At 55.2% G+C, this 13,574-nt stretch overlaps 2 protein-coding genes and 1 long non-coding RNA gene across 11 annotated transcripts in view; 1 reads left to right on the forward strand and 2 right to left on the reverse strand.

The window, feature by feature from the left end:
* Window positions 1-2,845, reverse strand: LIMD2 (LIM domain containing 2). 2 transcript variants are annotated; one of them, XM_019732917.2, is made up of 5 exons: window positions 2,275-2,313; window positions 1,410-1,503; window positions 1,173-1,217; window positions 955-1,094; window positions 1-879 (listed from the first exon to the last, which is right to left on the reverse strand). In XM_019732917.2, the coding sequence occupies exons 2-5, from the start codon at window positions 1,449-1,451 to the stop codon at window positions 720-722; spliced, it is 387 nt and encodes a 128-aa protein (XP_019588476.1). In that variant the 5' UTR covers window positions 1,452-1,503; window positions 2,275-2,313; the 3' UTR covers window positions 1-719. The 2 variants fall into 2 exon arrangements, with proteins under 2 accessions (XP_019588476.1, XP_074176392.1); XM_074320291.1 differs by lacking the exon at window positions 1,410-1,503 and having other exon boundaries at window positions 2,275-2,845.
* Window positions 1,498-13,574, forward strand: part of LOC141568942 (uncharacterized) — a 27,729-nt gene continuing 15,652 nt past the window's right edge. Inside the window, exon 1 of the long non-coding RNA XR_012492285.1 lies at window positions 1,498-1,832. This is a non-coding gene — a long non-coding RNA (uncharacterized LOC141568942). The remainder of the gene's footprint in view (window positions 1,833-13,574) is intronic.
* STRADA (STE20 related adaptor alpha) overlaps window positions 5,141-13,574 on the reverse strand; it is a 23,092-nt gene continuing 14,658 nt past the window's right edge. For all 8 annotated transcript variants that reach the window (XM_019732905.2, XM_019732904.2, XM_019732907.2 and 5 more), the window contains 8 exons: window positions 13,422-13,543; window positions 11,866-11,974; window positions 11,632-11,755; window positions 9,501-9,672; window positions 8,862-8,966; window positions 6,628-6,869; window positions 6,331-6,373; window positions 5,141-6,032 (listed from right to left, as the gene is read on the reverse strand). In XM_019732905.2, coding sequence (XP_019588464.1) covers window positions 5,880-6,032; window positions 6,331-6,373; window positions 6,628-6,869; window positions 8,862-8,966; window positions 9,501-9,672; window positions 11,632-11,755; window positions 11,866-11,974; window positions 13,422-13,543 — 1,070 coding nt within the window. In that variant the 3' untranslated portion in view covers window positions 5,141-5,879. The remainder of the gene's footprint in view (window positions 6,033-6,330; window positions 6,374-6,627; window positions 6,870-8,861; window positions 8,967-9,500; window positions 9,673-11,631; window positions 11,756-11,865; window positions 11,975-13,421; window positions 13,544-13,574) is intronic.

Genomic DNA, 13,574 nt, shown 5'->3' on the forward strand with positions numbered 1-13,574 from the left:
TCAGGATCTGATGAAACATGTTTAAAAGGGGGTTGATCACAACAGTCAGAACCAGCAGAAACAGGAGAACGGGAGCACGGCCACTGCCGGGTCACCACCAGTCTCTGGCTCTCAGCCTTGCGAGTGCTTTAGCTTCTGCTTCTTGATGCTGGTGGTGCGAGATGGTCCCAAGCCCCACTGGGGCATGCCCTGCCTTGTCTTGCAGGGCTGCTCCACTTCCCCTTCCCTCCCCCACTGAGCTGTGGGGGGCATTCTGTGAGGCCCAGCAGGGAGCACTCTGGTTCTCTGTCCTCCAAAGTCTCCATGGCTCAGAAACAGGCTAAGGGCAGAGGTAGATGGGGAGACATGGGGACCACACAGGGCCCCCGGGTGGCAGTGAGGGAGCTTAGGACCCTGAGGGGGGCATGCTGACTCCTTGCTGGAGAAAAGGCACCTAAATAGGGAAGCTGGGCTTGGGGGCCTTCCAGGGGGCCATGGGGTGAGGTGGGGTAGGCTGAAAGAAGCAGGAAGTAGGGTGGTGAGCAACCCCCAATCCTGGTTCCCAAATCCCCACCCACTGAGAGAAAGAAGGAATCCTGAAACAGAGCCCTGCCCCCAACCCTCTGCCTGAGCAAGATGGCCTCATCCCCTCCCACCCCAGCCCGGGTCCAGTCTCTTTCCCACCCTTCCCACCGCCCAGCTCCAGGCCCTCTACAGAGGGGGTGGAGGTCAGAAAGGCTTCAGGCTGTCTTGGTGCCGGGGTCCACCTCCTTGTGGGCCCAGAGCTCCTTGTGCTGCTTCCGGCCAAAGCCCTCATCGTAGTTGCCTTTGCTCTTAAACAGCTGCTGAAAGTGGGGTTTGCAGTAAAATTCCCCGTGCAGAGCCGCGTAGCTGCCCAGGCTGCAGAAGCAGAACAGCTGTGGTCAGGTTGGGTCAGGGCTGGAAGGTGAGGACAGGGACAGGGCAAGGGCGCACCTCAGCTTGGTGTGACAGTGCTTGCAGCAGAAGCATGAGTTGTGGAAAATGAGCTTGTCTGCCACCAACCGCTCCATGGGGTACACGGTCTTCTGACAGGCGGCACAGGTCTCCTTTACCTGGGCCCGAAGGCTGAAGGACTGTTGGGGGGGAGACTCAGCTAGGGGCCTGACCAGCACCCATCCCTTCCTCCCCTTCCCCCAGCTTCAGGGCCCTACCTTGGAGCGCTGAACAGTGCTGCTGCCACTGCTGCCTTTGGCTTCCTGAGGGAGAGAGGACCAGTCAGGGCGGGGTCAGCTGAGAGATGCCCCAGACTCACTGCAGTCACCAGCCCAGATCCCAGAGGCACTCAGGCGGGGGCAATGGGTGGTAGGCAAACACCGCTCCTCCGTCACCCCTTCATCCCCAGGCCAGACACCTGCTCCAGGTTTCCTCCCACCCAGATGATCACCTACATGAGAGGGGGTGGCCTGGGCGGCTCCTGCAGCCTGGAACATGGCTGGTTGGAAGTGATGGAGGCCCGGGTGTAGACGCGGCACCCGCTGGATTCTGCAAGGGGAAGTCAGTCGGTTGGGCCCCACAAGCCCTTCCCCAGCCTGCAGGGTGGGGATGGGAGTGTTTACAAGCAGGGGGCTGTGGGGGCTGTGGTTGGGACTTTCCCTAAGTCATTTCCTGTTGCTCTGGGTCTTGCTACTTCCGCCCCTCACCCACCTTCCCCTCCTCCCGCTCCCCCCTGCTGTTCCCCAAGGGGCTGGGGTCCCTGAGTGGAACCATGTGTCGGGGAAAGAACACAGCTAGCGAGCGGGCAGGAGGAGCAGCTCGGGTGGGGGCTCCACGCAACCGCCGTAAGCGCCCCGCGGGCCCAGACCCCGCCTGGGGTAAGAAGGGTGAGGGAGGTCAGGAGAGAGGGCGGGCACGGCGGGACCGTGGCGACAACCCGCTGCCCCGGCCTGACCCAGGCCCGATGCTGCCCAGTACAAGGCAGAGGTTGCAGGCGCCCCTAACTCGGCCCAGCCCCTGGACAGCGCTCGCCGGCCGGGCCGCCGGTACGCCCCGCTCATCGGCCCCCGGGCCTGCGTGGACGGGATCCCAGATCCAGGACCCCCTCAGGCCCAGTCTAGGGGGACTCGGCCCCGCCCCCGCCCGGAGGCCTGCCCTGGAGGCCCGCCGCTGGCCTCCGAGCCCCGGGCGAGAGCGACAGGCGGAGGCACTCGGTGTCTGGAACCCAGTGCAGCGGCCTTCTTAGCCCGCACCTCGGCGCCGGGGTTTTGCGAACCGGTTGCAGACCCCTCCCTGCGGCCGCCCGCCCGTGGGTCTCACCGGGTCCCGGCCTGGGCCGCGGGACGGGGGATCGGTCTCCGTGGGGTGCCTCGGGTGCGAAGAGGGTGCGGGCGCGAGCTACCGCTGCTTGCCAGTGGTCCCCGAGCGGCCGCCGCCGCCACCGCCTTATCGCTGCACCGCCCCCGCCGGCCCCCGCCCCGCGCCCGCCCATTGGCTCCGCCGCGCCCGGAGCCGCCTCCGGGGCCCCGGCGCCGCCGCCGACCCTCTGTGCGCTTTGTCTTTCCCTCGCTCGCGGTCCCGGCCTTTGTTTGCCGCCCCCCGCTCGGACCCCGCGCTTCTCGCCCTCGCAGTCCTCGCGAAGTCGGCCGCCCCTTCGGCCGACTCCGAACCAAGGCAGGGACCGGAGCCGAAGGGCCCAGCGCTGCATGCCTCGGGGAGGGGACGAATTCAGGTTGAGATGCCTGGGGTCACGGGACGAATGGCGCTCCTGGCGAGGCCCCTGCAGCAGTAAAGGAGAACCGGGCTGCGCCTGGGTGTTTCGCTGCCTCAGTTTCCCCCGGTTGGCGCTCGCGGGAGAAGACCCGACAACCCCTGTCCCCACCCCGCGCTCTGTGGGCCCTGCAGCCTGATAGACGCCGCAGGGGCGGCCCCGCACAGGGTCTGGCCCCTGCTCCCACGCCCCCTCGGGCCACGGAGTCCTCCTGCCGCCAGGGGCAGCCCCACTTGCTCGCAGGGCCGCGGAGGAAGATGGCAGCGGCGGCTGGGCACGCGGTCCCTCCACGCCTGGTCGTCAGACCTGGCCCGCGCCGCAGGGAGGGCCTTGGGACCCCATGTTGAGTCACTTTCCGCCTCCCGCGCACCTCGGGACCGGCTTGCATGAGGGTTATGTGTTATGTGGGACCATCAACTTAGTGCCCTCTCCGGCGACTACCAAGGCAAAGGGCCCAGGAAGCTCCTGCCTTTGGTGTCACAGAGCACCCGCTGTCCTAAAGCGTTTCTGTGGCTGGATTTTATGAGATTAGTCACCTCCAGCCATGGGGGGGGGGGCTCCCCTTTCCGGGAAAGGGCTTTCCATCCTTCAAACACCCAAACCTCATGTAACACAAGGGAGGAGGCCTAAGGATTTGAAGTGACTTGTTCCAAGTAACAACTGGCTTCACAGCAGGGCTGGGTGAGAAGCCAGGTCTTCTCACCCCGGCTCCTTCCTTCCTTGCCTCTCTGGCCAAGCCGGACCCACAGCACAACAGGTCTGAGGCACACAGGTGGCAGATGACCATCACTCTCATGGAGGGGTAGCGCCTCAGTTGTGCGGGGGGCGGGTGCCTCCTGGATGGACCTATGCTGGGACACTGGGAGCCTACTGGGCGCTAGGGACTGCAGGGCTCTGTCTGACATCAGGCTGGAAGTTGTTTGGCAAAACCCAGCTCTAAACATAGCTGTTCCCACACTATGGCAGGAATAGAACTAGTGGCTCCAGAGCCCGGCCCACGCACTTGCCAGGGAGCAGGACAGCTCAGCGCCTCTGCACCTGGAAGGGGAAGGGGGCTAGGCAGCAGGCTTTCCCAGCCTCCCCCCCACCCCCACCCCGCTGTTCCCTTGGCTCTCAATGCATCTACGCTGTGCTTCACTTTTCTCCTCAGCTCCTGCTCCTCTCTAGAGGAAGGTTTGTTTGGGCTGAGCTGCACGCAGGCCTGCGGACTCCCTGGATGGGGTGTGTGTGTGAGAAACTTCTAAAACTGTTCATGTACATCTTTCCTGGCAAAGGTTCCATACCTGTCCTCATATTCTCAAAGGGGGCTGTAGGGATGCAAGGAAGGTGAAGCCCTCAGGGGCACAGGGAGCAGGGCTAGGCTGGCAGCTGGGCACTGTCTGGCCACCCAGAGCCTGCAGCCCCCTTTCGCTGCCCGGGACAACTCTGTGGGCTGAGCTGCAGGTAACCGCCACAGTCAGCAGTTTGGGCGTTGAAAATGAACTGACAAGCATGGTGAGAAAAGCAGTTTACAGGCAAAGAAAACCAGCTGATAATGGTGTTAAGAAAAGGGAACTTGAGGTTTAAAGGAAAAAAGTGAGCTGGGCACAGGGAAGGAGGAGGGTTGGAAATAAATGTGACCTGGCCTTCTCACTCCATTTCAGGTCTCCCCACTCTCCCTCATGGTTGATGTTATTCCTTCACCTCAACCCCTGTAACTGCCCAAAGAGGGTTGTTTGTTTTTAAACTGGTGGTACAATTTCTGAGAAAAGGGAAAGTGAGAGCATTTGATGGTTCAAAGCAGCTTCAGGGAAGAGGGCAGGGCACTTCCTTAATCTGACATTTGAAGTGCCTCTCACCCAGAGGAGGGCACCTCACCCAGAGCAGGGCACCCCACCTCAGGGACTGGCAGGAGGGAAGGTGCACACCTGCTGGGAAGCAGCACGGAGAAGACCGAGGTTAGAATCACCCCTGGCGCGGACTCTGGCTGCCAGCCAGGATGACAGGGCAGGGGACCCATGTGATTCTTAGGTTACCTGCTCTTTGGGTATCAGTTCCAGTAGTAAGGAGATACCTCATGTTACAAAACAACGCAAGTCATGTTACAAAACAAAACCCTCCACCTGCTTGTCTGCCAGGTGAGCTTCTGCCTGGACTCCTAGTGGCCCAGAAATAGTCCTGCGGAGAGGCTGTCTACGGTACCTAGACCTTTCCAGCCTCAAAGTGGTTTGATGGCCACAGGCTAAAATTAATAGTCTCTAAAGTTTCGATAGTTAAGAGACCAATCTATTATGGCTTTTAAAAGAAATTGGTGTCTTATGAGGTCATTGCTGTGCTTCCACGAACTCTTGTGGGACCACTCGGATGGCAGAACCCAGGGCGGAATGACTCATGTCTGAGCGTGTATGGCCAACACACAACAATGCCACTCTCCAATGGATTCTCTGACATTTTTAATTTGTTCTGGTAATAAAACTAACATGGCATAAGGACATAAGCCCTCTGGCTAGACAAGACATTACGGCCTTTGGAGGGAGCACCCAAGGCAGCTGGTAGGAGGCAGTGAGATGGATTCTTGGGAGGAGAGAAATGCACTATACGGATGAACTATGGGTGTCAGAGCCTAAGCAGTAACGGATAAGGATGAATGGCCCCAGCCTTAGCCTGGGGCTTACAAAGAGAAAAATACCCCTCCCTCCAGTCACTAGAGAGAGGTCGGAAGGGAGGGAGAGCAGGTTGCTTATTGCTTGCCCCTCCATGGACGTACAGGATCTGAGCACAGGAAAAGAATGGAATTTGGCAGGTAGGAGAGCAAGAGTGGGAAGAGGAAGTCACACAGTTCTCTATGTCAATGAGTTAAACCCTGGGCTTGAACTTCAGCCCCCAGGGCCAGAACAGCATCTCTTCCTTCTGACCCTCGAGCATCCAGGGCTGAGAATGTCAGCTTTCTGGCCTCTCCCAATCCCTGGCTGTTGGGATTCCCTGGTGTCTCAGAAGCCTTGGAGCAGTTTCTCTCCAGGAATTTCTTTCCCAGTCAGTAAGCAGGCAACTCTCCTGGCAGAAATGTCCTTTCTACCCAATCTGCACCCAGAAGGGTGGGAATGTGGTCAGCCCTCAGGAAGGGCCCCTGCAGGCTCACACGTCCCCTGCTGGAAAATGCACCTTCTTCAGAGGCTCAGAACTCCCAGTCATCCACCTCCAACTCTTCCATGTTTGTTACCAGGCCGAAGATGCCACTGGGGTCCTGAGACTGGCTGCCCTCAAAATTGATGATGGGGGTGACAGGACGAAGTAACTCAGGCAAAGCCTCTGAGGCCCGTCGCTTGATCTGGGGGAGGAGAGAGAGTTGAGGGTGGACCTTGTTGCTCCGGGTCCCAGGACACCATGGGGGCAAGGAACCATGCATGTGCTAGTGACAGATGGGCCTTGTTGTCAAGAGTCTCTATGAGGGAGAGGAAGGAGCAGCGCCTTAATTTAGGGGCCTTCAGAAAATGGTCATTTCTCATTCGAAGAGAGGAGAGGATACCTAAAACCCCAATGCTAAAGGGATTGAGGGGGGGTGGGGTTAGACTCACAGGCGAGAAAAAAAAAATCAGGGAACCTTGGCAAAGTGCTTGCTACTGTACCTGCTTGAAAAATGAATGGTTCAGGAGGGTGCTGGCACTTGGTCTGCAGAGAAAGGGGACGAGAGACCAGTATAACCTGAGCCCCAGATTTCCCAAATCCTGCTGCCTACACCTTACCCACAAGACCCCCCTACTTCTTCCCTCAGCTCCCCAACAAACAGAGCTACTCAGGCTGGCTTCTTAGCAAACCGCCGGCTGACCCCTCATGCTGTGGGGACTCCTCCGGGGAACCCAGACTTCTCCTGGGCAGATGCACCCTCTCAAGCTCTGCCTTCACCTCCAGCCCAGCGGACATACCGTACATCGGGGTTGCGCTGAAGGCACTGCTCCACAAAGTGGTGGAAGTGGGAGGAAAAGGTGCGGTAATAGGGGTGGGGGGGCGAGTCGCCATTGGAGGTCCTGGGGGTGCTGGTGGCCAGGCTGTCGCTCAGGCCAGAGTTGGCGGCTGAGCGTAAGGTGCTCATGGTCAGCTCCTCAGCGGGGATGGTGCTCGTGTCCAACAGGCAGGGCACCGTGCCGTTCAGCTTCTCCAGCAGCATCTGCGGACGACAGAGCCAGGCCTGGGCTGGAGGGGGGCCCCGGGGAGACCCATAGCACTGCTTCACAAAGACACTTTTCCCAGCACATAAATGTGATTGGGGGGGGGGAGGAAAAACAGGAGTAGAATAAAGAATAAGTAACTTTTCCAGAGGCATGCTGACCACTGAGCTAGGCCACACTGGAGAAGAGGAGAGGGACTACAAAAAAGTGCCCCCTCTCTCCATGGCTGGAAGAGGGGCATACAGTCTCCTCTCCCCTTTACTTAACTGCAGAGTCCTCTCCCGAGGATGAAGGCAGCAGCTGGGTTACTTTCTTTGAAGCCCAGCCCCGATTTGCCAAGCCCAGGTGGGACTGAGGGGGTCCATTAGGCAGCATCTGCAGTGTCACTCTGAGTTGTCGCTGTCACAGGCTGCACAGGAGCCATATGCCCAGGGGCAGGCCAAGCTTGGGCAGCTGTTTGAAATCCCTCGGACTCAGCACGTGTAAAACTGGCCCCATCTTGGTGACCGCTGTCCAAGCCCCTGGGAGTTGTTCTGTCCAAGCCAGAAACCTGGAAATCGCTCTAGAGCTTTGATACTATGGTAACCACTAGCCACAAGTGGCTATTTATATTTGTTAATTTAAATTAGGTTTAGAGTTCAGCTCCTCAGTCTCACTGGCCACATTTGAAGCCTAAGTGGCTACGCCTGGCTAGTAGCTACATACTGGAGTGCAGAGGTAGGACATTTGCGTCATCTTAGCAAGTTCTACTGGATAACACTGTTCCTGGATCTGTGCCGCTCATTCACCTTAAACAGCCTTTTGACGCTTTCCTGAGCATCTCTCTGTCACTGTCTTATTGAGGTCTTCTAGATTCCTCACCTAGATTTCCACACCTTCCTAACCTGTCCACCAGATCTAATCCACCTGCTAGTGAGCTTTCTAAAACATATTTCTGATGTTATCACTCGTGTGCTTAAAAGCCTAGCAATTCCCCACATGCTTTGGGACAGGAACCAAATGCCCTGGCGTGGCACAAAGCCCTCCATGCTGTGCCTTTGCTTCCTCCTCCAGTCACATCACCCCGTGCCCCAGCCCACACACCTTTACTTCAGCCGTTTACCACGACTGGCTCTTGCCCAGATCCTGTTCTTCCTCAACTCTGGGTCTTTGCACATGCTGACCCCTCTGCCTAAAAGTTTCCTCTAGTTCCCATTCTTCAGTTAATTCCTATTTGCCTTCAAGATTCAAGTGTCACCTGCTCACAGAAGCCTCTCTGGGCCCCCTGCTCTAGACAGTTCCCCTCTGGCCATTCTAGTTGCCTTCCTCCACACAGGGCCAGCAGTCTGCGGGTTCAAGGCAGAGGCTCACTCAGAGCCTGCAAGCCCACCTGCACTCCCTCCCAGTTCTAGGTCGTGTTCTAGGTACGTGGGACCCAGGCAACCTTGCCCCAGCGATCAAGTCCACTGTTTGGACTTCATAAGGCCTGGATAGCCTCTTCCCTGGGTCTCTCTCCCAAGGGTAGACAATGCCACTGGCTGTGTACGCCTGGGGGTGGTCAAAGGGCAGTCATGTAAGGGACGCGGGCAGAAGTCTGAGACTCTAAATTAGAAACTGGCTTTCCACATATATTTATCACAGTAGGAGGACAGAACATATTTTATAAATTTATAAAAACGTGTGAGCTTGATGTATACATTTTAAATAGACCTGGTGTGGGGGCCTCCATTTGCACTCCTGCTCCAGGCCCTGCAATCGTTAGCAGTGGGCCTGCTCCTGAGCTCCCCTCCCCGGGCTCCATGGGCTCCATTTCCACAGCAGTTATCACAGCAAAGTAAACAGTTATACAACCATCTCCCCACTGGGTGGGGCTCGTGAAGGAAAGGATTGTGTCTTTCATCTGAGTAACCCCCGCCCAGTGTTTTGAGTGGCAGGTACTCAACAAGCGCTTGTGGAAGGCAGGCAGCAGGCAGGCAGGCAGGCAAAGGGAAACCCCTGGGCTGCAGGCTCACCTGGGTGGCAGGCATATCCTTAAAGGGGACATGGCCATTGGCCAGCTCACAGGCTGCGATTCCCACACTGTAGATGTCAGATTTGGCATCATAACCTTGAAGATTCTAGGTTGGGAGAAAAAAGCCACAGATTACTCCATCTGTAGCTTTGGTGGTTGTTCTTAGAAAAAGAAGGGGGTGGAGCAAACACTGAAGAGAGGTTAAGAATGCCTGTCCCCAAATCAGGGCCAGCTGCTAAGACTTTCCTTGCCTACATTACCGAAGAGCAGCTGCTATTTGAGAAGGAACAGCTGTTGGTTGATGGTATGGAACCAGCAGGAAGAAGCGCGCGGCCCCACACTCGCACTTAGTGCAGGGATGGAGACAGCACTACCTCTTTCCCAAAGGCTCACTTCCCCTAAGATGGGAAGATCTCTGAAGGGAGCCCAAGTAGACAGGTCGGGACCCCAAAGAGGGGGGGACTTCTTAACCTGCAAGGAGCACAAAGTGCCCAGGCCGAGAAGCCGCCCGGGTCTACCTGCCAACAGGTACCCTTCTTCCACTCAGAAGCAGAGAGCACCCCCATCCCAGGGAATTCCTGAAGCCTCCCTTGGCAAATCCTGAGGTGGTGGGATGGGGTCTCCGGGACCCAGTACGGACCTGCTGGAGGACTTCCGGGCTGAGCCAGGGCAGAACCTTGATACTGTACTTGGGAAAGTCGTGGACCACTCGCTGCCGCTGCCCGTGGCTGATCATGCTGAGGTTGCTGCGTAAACCAGACAGGTAGACCTTCCCGTCCGCGGAGATCAGGATGTGGCTGGCTTTGACACTCCTGGGGGCACGGGGCGGTGTTTCGGGGCAGCAGGAGCCCCTCACACCACAAGCCTTTGGTCTTTGCACACTAGATCCAGTCAGCTCTCCCCCTGGCCGTGTGAGTGTGAGTGTGTGTGTGTGTGTGTGTGATACATGTATACAAACCTTATATACTAATTTTTATAAAGTTTCAAACATACACAAAAAGGAGGAAATAGCATGACCCCATGTACATACCACAAGATTTTAAACCTTATTTCTATTTTGTTACAGTTCTTTTATGCTCACAGACCACTGCTTCCCCTACTACCCACTAATATTAATCTGTACTTTTTGTTTGTTCTTGTAAAGCGTATCATTGTTTTGTATGCATACACTTTCAATTTACCTAATGCTACACTGTTATGCATCCCATTCTTCCTTTTGCTCTCAGTGCCATGTTTTCAAGACCCATTCATTCCTGTTGCCCTCTGTATACATCCCATCTTTGCTTCTAGTTGCCACCTATACTCCGGGGTGGGATCTAACAGTGTTACTCATACATTCTTCCAGGAAGGGTGTGGGGACAGAGCCAGGAGAGCAGTTTCCGGGCTCTTGGCCTCACATGGAAAGATGCTGGTTCAGGTAGTAGTTGGCCGTCAGCTGTTACCGGTTAGCCATTGGCCACTGATATAACTGCCACGGCTGCCCTAGCAGGCGTGGATTGCAGTTAGCAAGTGAGGTTGGTGTGCAGAGAAGTGGATGGCAGGTTGCGGATCGTGTGGCTCCTGCTTCCTGTGTCTCCAACCCAGCCACCAGCGAGAATACAGTGGTATGACTCCCCTACCTACGGCTCCGTGGGTATTCCTTTTTGGTCTCACCATATCCTGAGTTCTTAGGCGGGGAACGGGACTGGAGACCCCACATGCCACCCCGCGTGACAAAGGGACACTTATACTGCCTCCTACCATGAATATGAACAATGACACATACATGTCTCCTGATGGGCCTGTGTGAGGGCTTCTTTGGGGTGTACAGCCAGTGGCAGCACTGATGGTCCCGGTTTCACGTGACCCGAATGGCTGCGTTGGGCCACCTGCCACTATATGGGCAAGAGACCCTACTCTCTCACCACACTGGGCCTCGCCCAGCCTCCAAATTACACCATTCCCCGGTGTATAAGGTGACATCCTCCTGTTTTAATGTGCTTTTCTGATTACTGCTAGATTTGAGTGTCTGTTCAGATGACTGTTGCTCTTTTATTAACTTCATATCCTTTGCTTATTTTTCCATTGCTTGGCTGTCCTTTCCTTGTTGATTCACAAGATCTCCTTGTTACCAATCTCCCGTGTGTTTTAGACAAAGCTAATGTCTTCCACACTGTCACCATTTCTTAACTTTATTCAAGGAGTCCTGTATTGGAGAGAAAGCTTCAATCTTGATAGAATCAAATCCATCAACTTTTTCTCTTATGTGTTGTGCTTCCAATATTTAGAAGTCCTCCTGTATCTTAGATCACAAAAATATTTCCTCACATTTCCTTCTAAGTTTGTAGTTTGACAACTGACCTTTAGGCCTTTAATGCATCTGAAGAGCTCCTTTGTATGTGGAGGGGTCCAGTTTTATTCTCTTCCCTACCGTGACCCGCTTTTCCTCACACCATCTGCTAAGTAACCTGCCTCTTCCCGAGCCTCTCAGCACAGGGCTGACTCTGGGGAACACACACCAGTTTGCCCCAAGGAAGGGAGGTATCGGGGTGCAGAGAGGTTCATGTCAGATGTTCCTCTCACACATCTCTCAGGACAAAGCTGCTCAGTAAAGAGAAAACCAGCAGCTTCAGCTCTGACAGGCCAAGTGCTCTGTCCACCCACTCAGGCGAGGCAGTCCTGAGCTTTGATTTAGACTCGGCTTCACTAACTTCCGTCAACCATCCGCCGTCAATCGGGCTCACGGGCACAGACCCCGGCTCTAGGGAAGGGTGAGGAGTCTAAGAACGCACCTGTGTACGTGGCCCATGTGGTGGACGTAGTCTAGGGCCTTGAGCACCCCCTGCAGGATGTAAGCGATGGCCAGCTCATTCATGCCATCCATGAAGTGTGTACAGATGAGATCCTTCGCGGAACCTGAAGAAAAGCATTGTCGGCAGATAGGGAAGGCTAACGGGGCAGCACATGAGCCAGCAGACAACAGAGCTCCTAGACCCCCTCTCCACCAGGACCCCTTTCCCGCTCACCATAGGCCATGAATGATGTAACAATCCACAGCTCGTTGTCTGCAATAAAGGTGGCTCGATATGGCAGGATGTTGGGATGGTTGAAGAGTTTAGAGACATGAAGCTCCCCCTGAAAGCAATGGTAAACTGAAGTCAGAACCAAGGGGCTCTGAGGGATGACACTCATCGGGAAGGTGGCAGCATGAATAGCACGCGGACCTAGTATGTTCTGGGTGCTCTAAGCAGGTGCCCTCCAGCCGGAGAGAAAGCAGGCTGTGTTATCTCTACAGAGAAGCCAGCACTGCTTTGCCAGCTTCTGCCAGTCTGGCTCTGCCAGCCAATCCCAGAGAGCCTCCAGGAACAACCCCGCCAACAGGGAAACGGCTAACACAGCGCAGGGCCCCAGCTCGCCCCTCGGAGATGATGGAAACAAGCTGTTGATTGAAGACATGAAGTTCTAAGTTTAGCTCAACTTCAAGGGTCAAGAAATAGAACGACTCTTTAAGATTTACAAAAAAAAAGTTTTCCTCTCTAAAGGAAAACGTTGCAGTCAACAGAAACAAGGGGAAAAAGTACTTAAAGAACAAACGACAACTACTAAACATTAGAAGATATTTCTCCAGCAATCTCAGATTGAGAGATAGATCTCTTCCTTAGGAGCAGCTGCAGAAAGTGTAAGACCTACAGAATTTTAAAATAAACTTGGACAAAAGATGTGAAAAAAAATTGGACAAAAGAATAGAAACTCTAGGATCCCGGCCTCTGGGATGTGAGCTAAGGCCAAACAGGCAGTACCTGCTACCTGTCTGTCCACTGCTCTTACAGAATAAGGCGAAGAATCAGAAAGTCCAACATGCTCTAGAACAAACTCAGGTGTGTTCCTTCCAAATAACTAAGTAAGGACTGACTTTCTGTCCCATCCTCAGAACTACCTGCAAAACTACTCTGAACACGTGAAGTGGTATTAGAGCACCATCATAAGCATGAATTCTGAAAACCATCGTGAATGAAGAAGAGGGAGGGGCTGCAATTAACGGAACTACAAATACGCTGCCCCAGGCCCTAACCCGACAGGGTTCCCAGTGCATGCCCACAGGGACAGCAGTCCCCAGCCAGTGACTAGACCTGCGGTCTCTCCCAGTTTAACAAAAGGGCAGCTACCTGCTTCTCCAATAGAAAGGAACCTCAGGCAAATAGGATGCCAAGAGCTGGAAGATGTCCACCCACAGCATGGCCGGTGCCCCACACCTGGAAGGATTGCCTGGGTTTGAATCCTGCCTCTGCCACTTACTCGTGAGTGCGACCATGGGCAAGTTACTTGGCCTCTCTGAATAATAAATAAATGAGGCCCATGGGAGTCTTTGGAGAAGAGGGGAACACAAATGGGGCTGAGCGGCATTACAGAACCCTTAGTGCAAAATGCCCGAGATTCTTCATTGAGAGCTTCCGTAACTTCTTGGCTTGGTTTACTTTCATTTCCTGCCAGCTACTTTCAGAAGGCAGATGTAAGAGATGCCTTGTAATTAGTACTGGAGCTAAGCGCCCGCTCTGCAAGGGTCACATTTACGTTGTATTACCTGCAAGAACGTCACCATCTCGTTGGAACAAGCTTCCAGGTTAATTCTTCGCACTGTCACATACTCCCCCGTTGGTCTGTACCTCGCTAGGTTCACTGTCATCAAGTCCTCAAACCCTTTACCTAAAATAAAAGAGGGGGGCATCCACAAGGA

Source organism: Rhinolophus sinicus, linkage group LG15 (assembly GCF_036562045.2).
Source record: "Rhinolophus sinicus isolate RSC01 linkage group LG15, ASM3656204v1, whole genome shotgun sequence".
Taxonomy (NCBI): Eukaryota; Metazoa; Chordata; class Mammalia; order Chiroptera; family Rhinolophidae; genus Rhinolophus; species Rhinolophus sinicus.

Excerpts from the sequence above, each read along its gene's own strand:
- LIMD2 (XM_074320291.1), bottom strand. The coding sequence starts at position 2,662 with ATGCAGCGCTGGGCCCTTCGGCTCCGGTCCCTGCCTTGGTTCGGAGTC. Across the intron at positions 1,218-2,274 it reads GCGGCCCAGGCCGGGACCCG|GAAGCCAAAGGCAGCAGTGG; the intron begins GTGAGACCCACG and ends TCTCTCCCTCAG. Across the intron at positions 1,095-1,172 it reads GCACTGTTCAGCGCTCCAAG|TCCTTCAGCCTTCGGGCCCA; the intron begins GTAGGGCCCTGA and ends CCCCCCCAACAG.